This window comes from Enoplosus armatus, chromosome 8 (genome assembly GCF_043641665.1).
Source record: "Enoplosus armatus isolate fEnoArm2 chromosome 8, fEnoArm2.hap1, whole genome shotgun sequence".
NCBI classification, from domain to species: Eukaryota; Metazoa; Chordata; class Actinopteri; order Centrarchiformes; family Enoplosidae; genus Enoplosus; species Enoplosus armatus.
In genome coordinates, this window is record NC_092187.1 from 20,927,373 (window position 1) to 20,941,799 (window position 14,427).

General features: G+C 40.3%; 1 protein-coding gene across 1 annotated transcript; it reads left to right on the forward strand.

Moving 5' to 3' along the window:
- Nucleotides 1-5,803: 5,803 nt before the first annotated feature.
- Nucleotides 5,804-7,724, forward strand: srxn1 (sulfiredoxin 1 homolog (S. cerevisiae)). The gene is made up of 2 exons (XM_070911017.1): nucleotides 5,804-6,052; nucleotides 7,260-7,724. Exons 1-2 carry the CDS (start codon nucleotides 5,828-5,830, stop codon nucleotides 7,467-7,469), a joined length of 435 nt encoding a protein of 144 aa, XP_070767118.1. The 5' UTR covers nucleotides 5,804-5,827; the 3' UTR covers nucleotides 7,470-7,724.
- Nucleotides 7,725-14,427: the final 6,703 nt, after the last annotated feature.

Genomic DNA, 14,427 nt, shown 5'->3' on the forward strand with positions numbered 1-14,427 from the left:
TGTGTCCTTCAGTGTCCTCCAGCAGCACAGCGGCAGTATAATGAGACAGCAAGCAGAGCAGAGCAGGGACTCAGAAACAGGACACTTTTTGCTGCACTCTCCTCTCTTCAGCGTGGGAAAGCAGTGATTGCCATTGCTGTTGTTACATGCTAGTTATGTCGCTGAAGGTAAACAAATAGCTAAGTACATTTTCCAAAGACAAGCTTACAACCAAGTGTTGATTCTTGTGCGTGCAGCAACAGCTCACAGTGCTGCAGATCAGGATGTTGCAGACTGCACATCAACATTCATTCGCCATACTCACACAAACTTTACCCTGGCAGATGTTGTCCCTTATCACATTTTATGATGAAAGTAAATAACTGATTTCATTACATGGCAATGGACTATAAAATAGGGACCCATGCAATCCAATTACATCACCCGTGGGTGAGCAGTGTGTGTGTGTGTCTAACAGCGGCAGTGAGGGCGGCAGGTGGGGAGGACGTGGCCCAACGTACATTTCCCTGCAACACTCTACAGACAGCCATCACCTCCCACCGCCACACACACTCAGAGAATATCTAAATTATTGAAAACAACCTGCAAAATTGAGCGAGCTACACTCACGCTTCAAATATATTGACCTGAGAACCCCATCATCTTCTGAGAGACTGTCTGAGAGAAAATATAAAAGCCTTCTGATGGGGTGAGGGGTTACCACAAGGTTACTGCACAGATCCACCTATAGCGGGAAAACCAGGCCTATTAAACAGCATACACTGGATTATCATGCTATTTATAGGAAAAGAGTATTTATTCAAATTCTGATCTGCGACCCTGCACAGAGAAATCATCTCTAATGCTAAGATGACAGGCAAAAAAATATATTCGTGATGGATGTGTTGAAGTTCATTAGTGGAAAAGTGATTTAGTCGCAACTGGTGTCTTTGGGTTGATCACAAGTGACGCAGCAAACAACACGTCATTTTAGAGCTGAACCGATTAGGCAATTAATTGATTAGTCGATTGGCAGAAAACTTTCAGCAAATATTTTGTTTCTCTGGTTCCAGCTTCTACAATGTGAGTATTTGCCATTTTTCTTTATCTTATGTGATAGTAAACCGAATATCTTTGGGGCTTTGAGACTGAAGGATTTGAAGATATCACCTATCACCTATTAACTGACATTTTAAAGATCCATCAATTAATCAAGAAAATAACCTGCAGATCAATTGCCGATGATGAATATATTTGTTAGTTGAAGCCCCACAGTGTTTTGTGGTCTGCTACCCTGCACAGGGTTATTGCTAAGATGATGAAGCAGTTGAGCAGAAACATTGTTGAATCAATTAGCCAATGAACATCTACAATAATTAATCTCTACAATTTTGTTAATCAATTAATCATTTCAGTTGTTTAATCAAGCAATAATCCAAAATATTTCCTGGCTGTAGCTTCTAAAATCTGCGTATATGTTGATTTTCCTTGAACATGATTGGATTTTGGACTGTTGGGCAGACAATACATCTGAAGACGTCAACCTTGGGCTCTCTGAACATGTGTAGACAGAAAAATATAAACAAATATATTCTTAATGTGTTTCACCGTCCATTTTAAATTCACAATGAAAACAGTGTTTTTATTGCAACTGGTGTCTCTCAGTTGCTCACAGGTGACTGAGCAGACAACATGTCATCTTTGTAATTAGAAAAAACTATCTACTTAATTCAACCTCTCCTCCAACTGGTGCTGGCCTTCCCTCTGACCCTTCCCAAACATCTGGCGCCATCTGTTGGCTGATCACCAACTGTCAGCATTAACAATTCAACAACAACAACGAGCTTTATTTGTTGAGGATAGTGCCATCAGTTCAACCCGGAAAACAACAGATATTATTCTATTTTCAAAATGAAAACATGAATCTCCACTCAAACAATCTTATAACCAATCTGCATGCATACTGACCAAAGTCACTCAACAAAAGGTTAGTAAAAACCATTCGGTTCAACCATTCAGGCCAACCAACTGTAACTGCCCCTTTAAGAGCTAACAGTTTGTCTTTTCACATTCTGCATCACAGGAGAGATGCTCATTAAAAGCGCCTCCATTCCTCACTGTTTCATCAAGTGAGACTGCCAAGCTCTTTAACTCAGTGTTCTTGATGTTTGTGCTGTTTGTGTAAAACCCATCTGTTTCCTCGTCTCTCTGTTGGCAGAGGGTCCACCTCATCCGTATGCTTCTCTTTTTGAAGTCATGTCAGAATCGCATTTTTATGCATCTAAGATATCCAACTTGTCATCAGCACTCAAGCAAGAGTCAAGGAGGGCACTCCTTAAATAGCTCCTATTTTCCCTTCATATACAATACATGCAGAAACAAGGATAGCAAAGGAATTACAGATGTGAGGTTTTTATCATTTGTTTCAGAGATAAATAAGATCATTTTAACAATGCTTTTCTGGCTTCCTATGTTGATATTTAAGCCTAAAACAGTTGAAAAATGTTACTGCTTCTGTTTTAGGGTGAAGTTAATGAACTGTAGTGCAAATGGAAAGAAAGACTACAACTTAATCCACATCTAATATATATATAATATATATATAATCTCACTCCAAAGCACCACTTATTTTTCTCTCTGGGTGAGGTTGGGAGAGCAAATTTATTTCAAGGCAAGGAAGATCATTAAACAGAAATCCTGTTCTGGGCAGCTGAACCAGAGGGAGACAGTGCAGAAAAATAATTTCATAGGTTTAGGCAACGAGAGCCACCAGTGAATAATCAACATCACTGAACAAATCAGTCACACATTCAGCCGCAAACACGGCAACATCCACTGTTGCTAAAACGTGTCATGATTTCAGACACATTCATCCATCACAAAGCTATAGTTTGAAGACTGAAAATTGCCGTCAGAATAATTATCACTTTAAAAGCATGTCAACGTGTAAAAAGAAAAAAAAAAGGGAGAAGGTATAAATAAATATAGCTCACATCCCTGTCGGAAAGCTGGCAGGTAATTTTCTGCAGCTGCTCTAAGTGTGACAATCCCACGGGGACTGAAATCTAATATTAACAGCAAATCATTATGTGGGAACTGTTCTTCCGTGACCTGCCGCTGTACCTGTGTGACTAACTCAATCTAAGTAATTGAGATATGTTAGCAACTAGAATACAGTCCTGCTGTGACAGCAGAGGGTCACGCAGAGTGTAGTGGGACTCAAAACACACCTCAGCACTGGAGATGATTTACATGTCTATATGCTTTGACTGACAGGGTCTCTTCTCTTCGTGTGATGCCGGTTTCTTTTGGTGCGTGATGTAGTGGCTTTTGATTGACAGCAAAGAAGCGACTTGAATTTGACATCGTATAAAGTGGTGAATGCCCAGGGGGGATATGTCATCATACATATTTACTATACTGTAGTTATTCATACAGAAACACCAAGTCATGCAGCAAGCTGCAGGATCCATGTCAGCATATTACAGTCCAATAGGAGTCTTTCAGCTGCTTTTACAACTACACTGGTGTCAGCTTAATTACTCGAAAAAGAAAAAGAAAGTAGAAAATGTAAGGTGGCTTTCAAAGCTAAGCTGTTTTTTGGGAAATTATAAACAGATTGTCACTGTTAGTGCAAAACTATCACTTGACAATGAGGTGAAAAAGTTGATTACATTCACTGCAGCACCTACATTACAGGATGTATTTTGCTTTATTCTACAAGGATATATAATGTACTGATACCACTGTTAATGATTACATACTATATATAGACCTCCTTCATGTTGTAACTGATCCCCGTGTGACCAATTAATCAACATAAAAGGCGCTGCCATTGTAGTTCAAAGTATTTGTAATAATTCAATATAATGGCCTGCCTCTCCTGTCCAAGAAATCATTTTTAATTGTCTCATTAGAAGATGCTGTAGCTGTGGTTTGGAGAAAACAACAATAGTTCTGTTTCCGCTCCACTGCCACAGATCTTTGAAGCTTTCCACTTACCTGTGCTGTACCAATGCTGCGGGCCCAGACATCCTCTTTTTTTTTTTTTTTGTAACCACAGCAACCTGGCTGGCTCTTTGAAATCCCTACAAAAATAGAATATCACCATGTAGTACACTTTGAAGGAGGAAGCCTATATCATGCAACAGTCGACAATACAAAACAATGACCTCATTAAAAACTATTGTCACCAAAGGATTCTGGGCTTGTAGCGGCTCTTTTCAACTGCATGACTAATTGCTGGAGTGAATTTTAATGAGAAACAGTTTTGGCCATGAAATGAATGAGTTATCTTACAAAAGGGGTAAAGTTTGTGTTTGGTACATGCAATGAAATACTCCACAGCTCCCTCCGATAGAAGCCTATTTACATGCTAGAGACGGACTTGCGAGAGGTTAACGTTAATGTTCTGTTTGAGAGTTCAAAAAACACACTTAACGTTGTTTTATCACCTTGATACTTTATGACTTTTTCTCATTTTATAGAAAATTACTTATTAACATGATTTTGATGACATGTTTCAGAAGTCCACCACAGAAAATGAGACATTACGTCTGTTGGGGTCTCAGAGACTCCAGCTGTAAAGCGCAGTTAAATAGAGAGGATTTTCACATGCTCCATATCTGTGATTGGCATTGACAGTACTTTTTTTTTTACGCAGCACTATCCCAAAATCTCAAATCTCAGTTTGTTCATGAGAGGTCTAACATGGGTCTAATTGACCTCAAACATATAACGTTCACCATGTAAGATAACATACTGAACGCTTCTTTGTCTGTGAATGACCTCTGGCAAATAAAAGGAGTGTGTTTGTTCATGCATAGTTCATAACATAATAATATGTTATAAAATAAACATGAATAATAATAATTCTTTATGTCCATATTTTGTCACCTTCGTCAAATAGTCCAGTTTGTGGCAAAGGGAAGGGTTACGGCTTCAATACCTTTCAACACGTTGGGTTTTAATGAGGTCAGAAGAAAAGAAAACAGCCTATTTAGAGGAAGAAATCGTTATCATTACTTGAACACAAGCAGCAGTGGGTTCTGTGGGATCCCAAAGCATGAGGGAGTAAAGCCAATGTCAGCAACAGGTAGTCTTTGCATCACTGACTACAGGAGATACATAACACTCAGTTGCTAAATGTCAAGTTAGAGTTAACTACTTTTACTGTGGGAGTATAAAAGAAATAGAGGAAAGGTTATGACCCAGCTGTTCAGCTAAAAAGCTCTAAAAACTGTACTCTACCAGTTCAGCACCAAACAGCAGACACACACAGTTAGCAACTAGCTAGCTTGTGAGCATTTAGCAGCTAAAGAACCAGATATTTCCCTCAGAAGATGGAGACCAAAAACAGAGCTAAAAGAGAGTTAATACTGGACTTACATTCACTGTTTGCTAACAAGTTCGCCATATCAACTTAAAAGGTGATAATATATCAATGTTGTGCTCACAACTTGTTTCTGCTGTCCCCAAGTGGCCACAAAAATCAGTTACTGCAGCTTCAAGCGGCACAAACAAAATCTGTTGACCAACAGTGATTTGGCTAACTAGCTAGCTAATTCAAGCAGTGTCTCTTTATATGACGGCAACGGACAGTCTAACAACATTAATGCTAATGCTAACAAAACAAACACGTGTTTTTACCTTAGATGAAAGAAGTAATTTGGCTCTTTGAGTGTCAAATATACTGCAGCTCCAACGGACCAGAGAGGGCGTTGCACATTTGTGATTGACCGCGCGGAAGACCAATGAAAACCTTCCGTCAAAGATACTGCGCAAACAAACTAACTAGCAACACGGAAGTGAAGAAACACCCGCACAGAGCGGTACAGTCGGTAGGTAAATGTTTCGGTTGTGGCAGGGCACTAAACCTCGAGTGAGGCTGTTGGTTTTACCTCATAAAAACATGTCAGTAACGTCGTCTCAGTCCGGCGTGGAGGACGTCAACAGGTCGATTCACTCGGACACCGTCGAGGAGGTTCACAACGTCCCGATGGACGTCATCATCAGACCGATTCCTCCGGTGCTGGACGAGCTGAAAGTTCAGAGTCTGGTGAACTCAATAAAGGTAACAGTTATTGTTTTATTCATCATGTGCATGTATGGATTTTAAGGATAGGCCTTGGTATTAAGATAAGTCAAATGAAATGCCTGGCCTACAACACTGCTGTGAATTAGCTACCTAATGTAAAGTCACTGTTACATTCATTTCAGGTTTCAGGTGTGCATATTTGAATGTTTTTCTCCTTAATTCCTCTTATATTACAACAGGAAGATATACAGCAGTGTGTTTACTCAAGTACTGTACTTTCAGTAAGTACGAGTTTAAAGTACTTGTACTTGAGTAATTTCCTTTTTATGTTACTGTACACGTCTACTGTGCATTTCAGAGAGAAGACTTTGCTTTTTACTCCACTAAATTTATCTGACAGTTATAGTTACAAGCCACCAGAGATGTAGACCTGAGACTGGAGACTTGTACTAATAAGTAGGATGCTGGGACAGGCAGGCCTAGCATGGTGTCGCACCATGAATATTTAGTTATTAGACCTATGTATTAAAAGGATTTAGTCTCAATTATGTCAGTTATGTAAAAACAACCCCACTATTAACAGTGTCACAAGTGGTCAGCATTGAGAGACCTGAAGACTTGATTGGATTTGTCTCGATTGGACTTAACCCAAAATGATTATTATAAAACAGCTTTGCTAGTTTCCTTGCAGATTATGATTTTACATACTAAACATACGATCAGTTTATGAAATATGATGCCTTCAGGGCCAAGCTGCCACTGAGGACATTAAGCTTATGTCCAGTTTATATTTATGGGACTATAGAGGTTTTATATTGACATAAAGTGGAGTTAACATTCATTGATTTCACACATTACATACTGTATGATGGGGGTTTTTTCTTGTTTTTTTTTTTTTTACATTCTTTTTTTGGCATTTATGCTTTATTATGATAGTGAAAGCTGAAGAGAGATAGGAAATGCAGGGGAGAGAGACAGAGAGAGAGGGAGAGGATGACATGCAGCAAAGGGCCCGGGCTGGAATCGAACCCATGCCGGCGTGACAAGGACTCAGCCTTGAAGCCTTGATATGCTATAATACTCCTACAGGAGCGTGTTTGTAGTAACATTTAGCTGCTCACTCATACTGTAGTTTCCCTCTAATCATTACAGTATAGTGTATCATCTTTCTTTTGCAATACCTGCATGATTTCTGCTCCACACCTGCTGTATGAATTAATTGTCAGTTTGTCTTTCCTTCCAGGAGACAGCAGACATCAGCGTTGTTCCTCCCATTGATGTGCTCTGGATCAAAGGCAGAGAGGGGGGAAATTACTACTACTCTTTTGGAGGCTGTCACAGGTTTGCTGCGTATCAGAGGTTGAACATGCCGACCATCCCAGCCAAGCTCATCAAATCAAACATCTCAGACCTTAGCACTTACTTGGGGGCTTCGACGCCTGATCTGCAGTGACGCTGGAGCAGCCTGGGAGTTTTTTTTTTTTTTCCAGCTGACTCACACACAGTGTTTTGACTTTTCTGTTATAGCTGGTGACTGCAGAGCAAAGGATTTACCAGCAGGGGGAAATGTAACTCTTTGTTTAAACACATGACGTTTTTCTTTTGAATCCACTGAAATGTGATTTTAAAGGGTGTGTATGTGTTTTTGTAAGTTATACATTTTTACCAAGTGAGTGTCATTTAATAGCTTTAACCTTCACCAGTTGTATTTGCACATAAAAAGTTAAATTATCGTTTTCCTGCGGTTCTTTTCTTGTACATTAGAGAATGTGAAGGGGATACAGCTGAGTGACACTACACAGCAAGGACGGTTACAGGCCTTTTTCACAGCAGACATTTTGACATGTTATAGTAGGAAAAGCACGTGTTACTAATAACATTAACAATATCTCTGTTGTATTCAAGTGCCCCAGTAAGACGTGACAGTCAGTCATTGAGCCAGCATGCACAATATGTTGTTGCATTCCAGGAGACCAGGAAAAGGTCCCATTATTCTGACTTGGGAGTGTTCAAGCATTATTCCAAGATTGTAGCCTTGTAGTCGCACCATATAAATAGTCTAAATGAGTTAGTTTTTCTGTGTTACCTATTCTCTTAAGTGAAGATACAAACAAACAAAAGTATAGGCACTTTTAAATCAGCTGAACTGACTGTCGATATTAGATTTTATTTAGATGTAACTGCTTTTGCAGACGTTTGTCTCTTTTCACTAAGTGGAAGATTTCGTTGCTCTGAGTTACAAGTCAGACGCTGATATGAGGAGTTTATCCAACTTGGCTGCTCATGATTACAGTCCCAATTGATTATGACGTGAATGCAGCATGTGTCGGAAATCACTCCCTATTTACTATATAGTGCATTATATTTACTCTCTGCCATTTTATTTGAGTGTCTGAATTCTGAGTGTGTACATGTATACACCACATATAGTGCCCAAAAGTAGTGTCTATTGCATACACTAGTTTCTGCTCACAATCCCATAATGCATCGCAGAGGGATTGGTGAATGAGTGAAAGAGAGTGACTTTGGACACGGCCCAGGACCCTGAAACTGAAGCAGCCAAAAGGAATTCAGCCGTCATTCATTGTATTATTTACACCTGTGCTTTTCCTACTGTGACATGTCAATGTGTTCTGTGCAAAAGGCCTGTTGTATCCTTTTACATGGCAAGAATACAAGGTTTTTCTTGAAGTGAACCTTTTGAGTTCTTCCCTCTGAGCACTGATCCGTCTTCTTTTTTTATTGTGGCGCTAGTGTTAATTTTAGAAATCAAATGGCTGCTTGTGAATATGAGAAGGAAATGTGCATTATTTCAGTATCTAAAAGAACAACATGCCTGTAACTACTAATAATTAAGTAGGATCGTATCAAATGTTGCAACAAAAAAAGCAATTTTATTTTTTGTCAAAACTTTATGTCTCATGCACAGTCAGCTTTGATTGTGATGTTTCAGACAGCACAAGAAGACGAGGTGACAGAAAGGAGCCTACAGACCAGATGGTTTGTAGAAGGAGTCAGGTGTTATGAGAACTCCAGACTGACAACGTCTCGTGTCAGAATGTAAGATGTAGTGAAGTCTTGCCGAGTCCCTCCTTCCCATCATCATCATCATCGTCTTTCTCATTCGTCGTCTCTTCAAAGGGTTCCTCTTCTAACCTTCCAGATTGTGTTCTGCCAAAAGAAAGAGGAGGAACGAGAAGCACAGTCCAGGTCAGCTCATATGAGAACCCTCCTAAACCAAAGCCTTTTCTCACTTCCTTGAAGTGCCATCAGATAAAACCATTTTACAATTTGCATAAGAATAACCTGATTGATGGCTGACTCTTCATAATAAAGTAATTGATGCCATTTAAGAGTACAAATGCATCCCACTTACAGTAAATAACATGGACAGCAGCTTTTTGCCTTCCTTAAATATGCGAAACAATGATAATAACGGTTTTCTCTGCTGTGATGAATGATCTTGTTTGTTATTGGTACTGACCTTGAGACTGGCCCTGATTTTTTTTAACCAACCCAGTTCCCTTGCCTCTCTGTCTTGGGGGAAGGAACTGTAGGTTTTGCAGAATAATATAGGTAAATTATACATCACAGGTCATTGCACCTTTCCGACATCAGCGCCCTCACAATGCGAGCTCAGAGCCGCTTGATGTTCTCCCTTTGTGGCCATCGAGGAAATGAAGGGAGACCTGGGGCAGCTTTTACCGACCGGCCCTAAAGGACTCTAAATTTCTCCTCTGAATCGTCGCGTGTGAGAAGACTTCCTGTGGCCCGCTCACTGTCTGGAAGTAACCATATCCTCAAAGGGGTTTTGACACGCAACACCGGTATGAAAAAATATATATTGCACCTGTTGCTTTGGGGAGCGAATTCCATGGGTGGTTCTTTACGCTTTATCTTTGAGGATTTAAACAGATCAAGGGGGTTTAGGGAGCTAAGAAGAGGAAGTGTTTTTCACAAATGGATTGGGGCCATGTCAATTCTCATATACAATTTGTATTGCTTTTTGATGACTTAAATTAATTTGTGGTGATTACTTCTTGTTTAGTTCATGTGATTTCTCTCTTCAGGATAGTTTCTCTCTTGCAGCATCACTGCAAAACAAAACAAAAAGATAGTGAACACATGAATCTAAAGAGACTACTTTTTTAATTGCTGTAACCACAACAATAAGACTATATAAAATATAAAATGAATATAAATCAAATCTGACTGACAATGAAGTTGGTTTTTTTTCTGTGCAAATAGTTCAAATAGTTGACATTTGGTTGTCAGGGCCCTCTGGAGCTCTAAGCAGCAACTTGCATGATGTGAACAAGATATTATGTGTAGATTGTCATGATTAGAAGTACTGAAGATAAGAGACGTGGCTAACATTCAATGTAAAATAAATGTTAAAGATAAGATGAGACTGGAACTTGGAGTTGTGTCGTACGGTCCTTCATTATCTATTGGTGATACATTCCTCTACAAGTGCTACACAGACATTTTTAGCATCCCACCAAACTACCTACAGAGTGTTGCTTGGACTTGCACCATATAGTACCGTACAAACTTGCTCTATTGCTGTAACCAGGTTGAAATACATTAAAACAGACAGATCTGCCAGTTGTTTAAAATCTTCCAAGCCAGCTTTTGCATTCTTCTCTTTTTATTATGGCAGAATTATCTTGGGATGTATAATTGTTTTAAAGGAGCTAAGCATTGATGGAAAGAGCTTTTCCCTCTGTCTTCTTATCTCTGCTGAGTCTTTGATCCAGAGGCAGAATAAAACTGCCTTTCAAGACTTTATAAATCTGATTCTGGCTCTCATGTAGAGTCTGTCTACATTTAAAATACAGCTAAAAAAAAAAGATCTCTGGTTAGCCAGCTCACCCATTTGTTCCACTTGGGGAGGCTTTACAACCAAATCCTCTTGAAAGAGTTTAGGTGTTTGAGTCCCTGATGACTTCTCACAGCTTCCTATCCGGAATTCCCTCAGACTACTGGTGGCTGCAGGCGTGTAATTTGTGCCAGATTTGCAATGCCGTATCCACCCTCTGACCTCACCACTGTGTGCTCTGTGACACATTGTGCACAAACCTTCGTCTCTGTGTAGCTTTGTGAAAGTATACATGTGGTATGATCGCAATAGGTTGTATTTCACACATGTTTCAAACTTGTAATGTGGCTCTATTTGCTTGGACCTGCCACTCAGAGTGAACTTATTCGACTTGACAGGACTCATTAGAAGACATTGTCTGTGGTCAAACATATTATCATGTACTCCACGTCAGCTTTGTCCTCTAATAGTTGAGTCTGTTGACTTCCATCTAACAAACATATGAGCCCACATGCAACAGAACAGCTGGACTAACCTGCTCCACAAGGGAGGTGGGTGATGCATCTACACGTTAACATGTGTGTCTACCAGCAATGTTCGTCAATAGGGCCCCGGCACCTCAAGGAGCTGTCCACAGATCTGATGAAACACAGACACGTATAGCAGATAATGTCTTATTATCAAACAATGCCTAAACCACGATGCCACAGTACAGATCCCCTCTATAAAAGCTTTGCTGAACAAGGACTAGGGAAAATATGTGATATGTTGTTGTGTTTAAACCTGTTTCCCCTTTGATTTATGTTTTCCCGTAGCTTTACCTCAACCCCAACCATTTTTATCAGCAATGCCTGACCACAACGTACCCTAAGTGCTGCCAGAAACACTGGGAGACAGGAAACAGACCTCCCAAATCCCATGACAAGACCAAACCCAACAGTGAGTTAGTCCTGTCTGTCAATACCTTCTGGCTTCCCAAGCCTGTCTGTTGCTCTCAGCCCCGAGGCCATTTGTTTCTATTGAAGACGTCAATCTTTAAAACAGGGTCCAGAATTTATAATTTGGTTGCAATCAGCTGGGCACTGTAGTTTCTGGCAAATGTTAATCAAACAGCAGTAAATTGTGTATTTCTTGGGGACTACTTTCAGCCACAGATTTAATTCTTTAATTTATTTACAGCAGCAGGACTGTGTATGTGTGGCTCATTGATGTGTTTTTGGACAACAATGCAGCTCTACAGCACACTATATCTGGCTTTAGCTAGCTTTTTTAGCTTTTAATGGGATTTAATGGGTTTGACAGTAAGAAAAATCTAGAATATCACCAGAGTTGTCCTTTTAAAGGGATGCAAGGAAAAGGCATTAACCAGCTGTCTTGGCTATGACATGTACATGTATGCAAATGTGTCAGCAGCAGAGGGAAAGCTGGAGAATGAGGCAGAGCTGGAGAGAGTCGCCACTCTTCTCTCTTATTGCTTCACACCCAGACGACACCCATTAGTGAAACAGTGGCTGGACCACCGCTCCACAGCCGTGCTGAAGAGAAGTGGATGAGGAGCAGAGTGACTGCTGCCCAACAGCATTAAATGGGCTCACTCTGATTGGCTGTGCACTTAAATGCAAATTTGAATGTGCCAAGGACCTCAGTCACACCCGTGTTAGATAAAACAAATTTGTCTTTTTGTCGAAGTGGAGTTAATTACATGCTCACAATGACAATACTAACATGCTGACGTTTAGCAGGTATAATGTTTACTCTGCTAGTATACTAACATGCTAATTAGCACTAAACACAAAGTACTGTTGAGGCAGATGGGAATGTTATCTGTAAGTAATATTGGACAAATTTTGACCTGATGATGACGCTAGATGAAAACTTAGGGGATCATCAGTTATTACAATTCGTCCTGAGGGGGACACGAATGTGTGCACCAACTTTCATGGCAATCCATCAGTTGTTGAGACATTTAACTCAAAACTCACCCAAAAGTCAGAGCATCACCAAAGTCATCCTCTACGTACCATGGATGTCATGGATGGATATTTCACAAAATAAGTGAAAACTTTGACCTGCTGGTGACGCTAGAGAAAAAGTCAGATGATCACAAAAGTTATAAAGATTCATCCTCTGGGGACCATGAATGTCTGTACCAAATCTCATAGCAATCAATCCAACCGTTGGCAAGACATTTCACTAAAAGCCAAAATTGTCAACAAAAAGCGAGAGGATGACTAAAATCATTAGGATTCATCCTCTGGGGAACATGAATGTCTAAACAAGATTTCATGGCAATCTTGTAAAGTGATGGGCCGACAGACTGACATTGCCATCCATAGAAGCTGCAAAACATGCAGCAGCGCAGACACAGCAAAGCTTCCCATCTGCGCTCGGTGGCTCAGACAGAGCTGCTGTTCTCAGAGATCTCTGAAGCGCAACAACACACGACTCAGTGGGTGGCAAACCCAACATGCTGTCGCCTCATCAGTGTGGATAAATGGATCTACTTCTTCCGGATGCGCAAAAGAGCGTTTCACAGCTCCATGAAATAAGAGAGTTCAACTTCTTTCTTTAGTCAGCACACACACACACACACACACACACACACACTTGTACTGCTGGTTCACACGCCCCACAAAGACACGATCATTTCACAGTGAGTCTTCAAGGGTCCCGGTAAATGTAATCAACCGTACAGCAGCAGCGGCAGAGAGTGTCAGAGACTTGAAACATAATTTGTTCGCTGATAGTTGAGGGAATTTGTTGACCTTTTAATGTGTTATTACTGGATCATCAGACATCACAGCAAATTAAAATCAGCTTGTGTATCTTTCACAGCTCGTGATTTTTTAAATTAATTTCTATGAAATTAAATCTCTGGAGGCACTAACTTATATCTGCTAATTGAAATATTCACACAGCCTTTGCTGCTGCAGATTCCTGTCCTTTGAAAGACCTCAGCGCTCATTCAGCAGACAGTTTGGGTGTCTGATGTCTGACTGTTGATGCAGCTGAGGCACATTGAAGTGGTTGACTGTGCTGCCGGCTGTGGCTGGAGGACACTTGTGGCTGCTGATGTGGCTTGAAGGGACTAAATCATCCATTTGCCACTGCTTTGTTTTTTTAAACTCGGGGCAGCAAGCAAATAAATCCTTGCCATTCCAGGATCATCTGCTCACACTTAACTTTCTCCTGCTGGCTGACCTGTGCTCCTCTGTGTGTAGGCCAGTGGCTGCTTTTAATATGAGTTCATAACAGTAGGATTATTTACTCTAACCAGTCTGAGCCTGTTCGTTGCCGTGCAATAGTGATTCAAGGTCGAACATTAAGTTCCTGAAAAAGATATTCAAATTAAAAAACTTCACACATTTGACTTGACAATTTCCATTGGAAATTTGAGAGTTGGAAAGACAAACAAAAAGGATTTGCATTCTCGTCCACTGCACAGGTTCTCCAAACACCTGCACAATTATATTTAGATGCTGAGCCAAATGAAAGTTTGTGGAGACATGAAGGTCCTTTTGGTTTTGACTGTACTCGTGTGGTTAACCAGCCAACAAAAACAAACTCAGTGGGTGGCAGCACCATAAAC

Coding starts and splice junctions, on each gene's coding strand:
- srxn1 (XM_070911017.1), top strand. CDS start 5,828: ATGTTTCGGTTGTGGCAGGGCACTAAACCTCGAGTGAGGCTGTTGGTT. Junction 6,053..7,259: donor GTCTGGTGAACTCAATAAAG/GTAACAGTTATT, acceptor CTTTCCTTCCAG/GAGACAGCAGACATCAGCGT.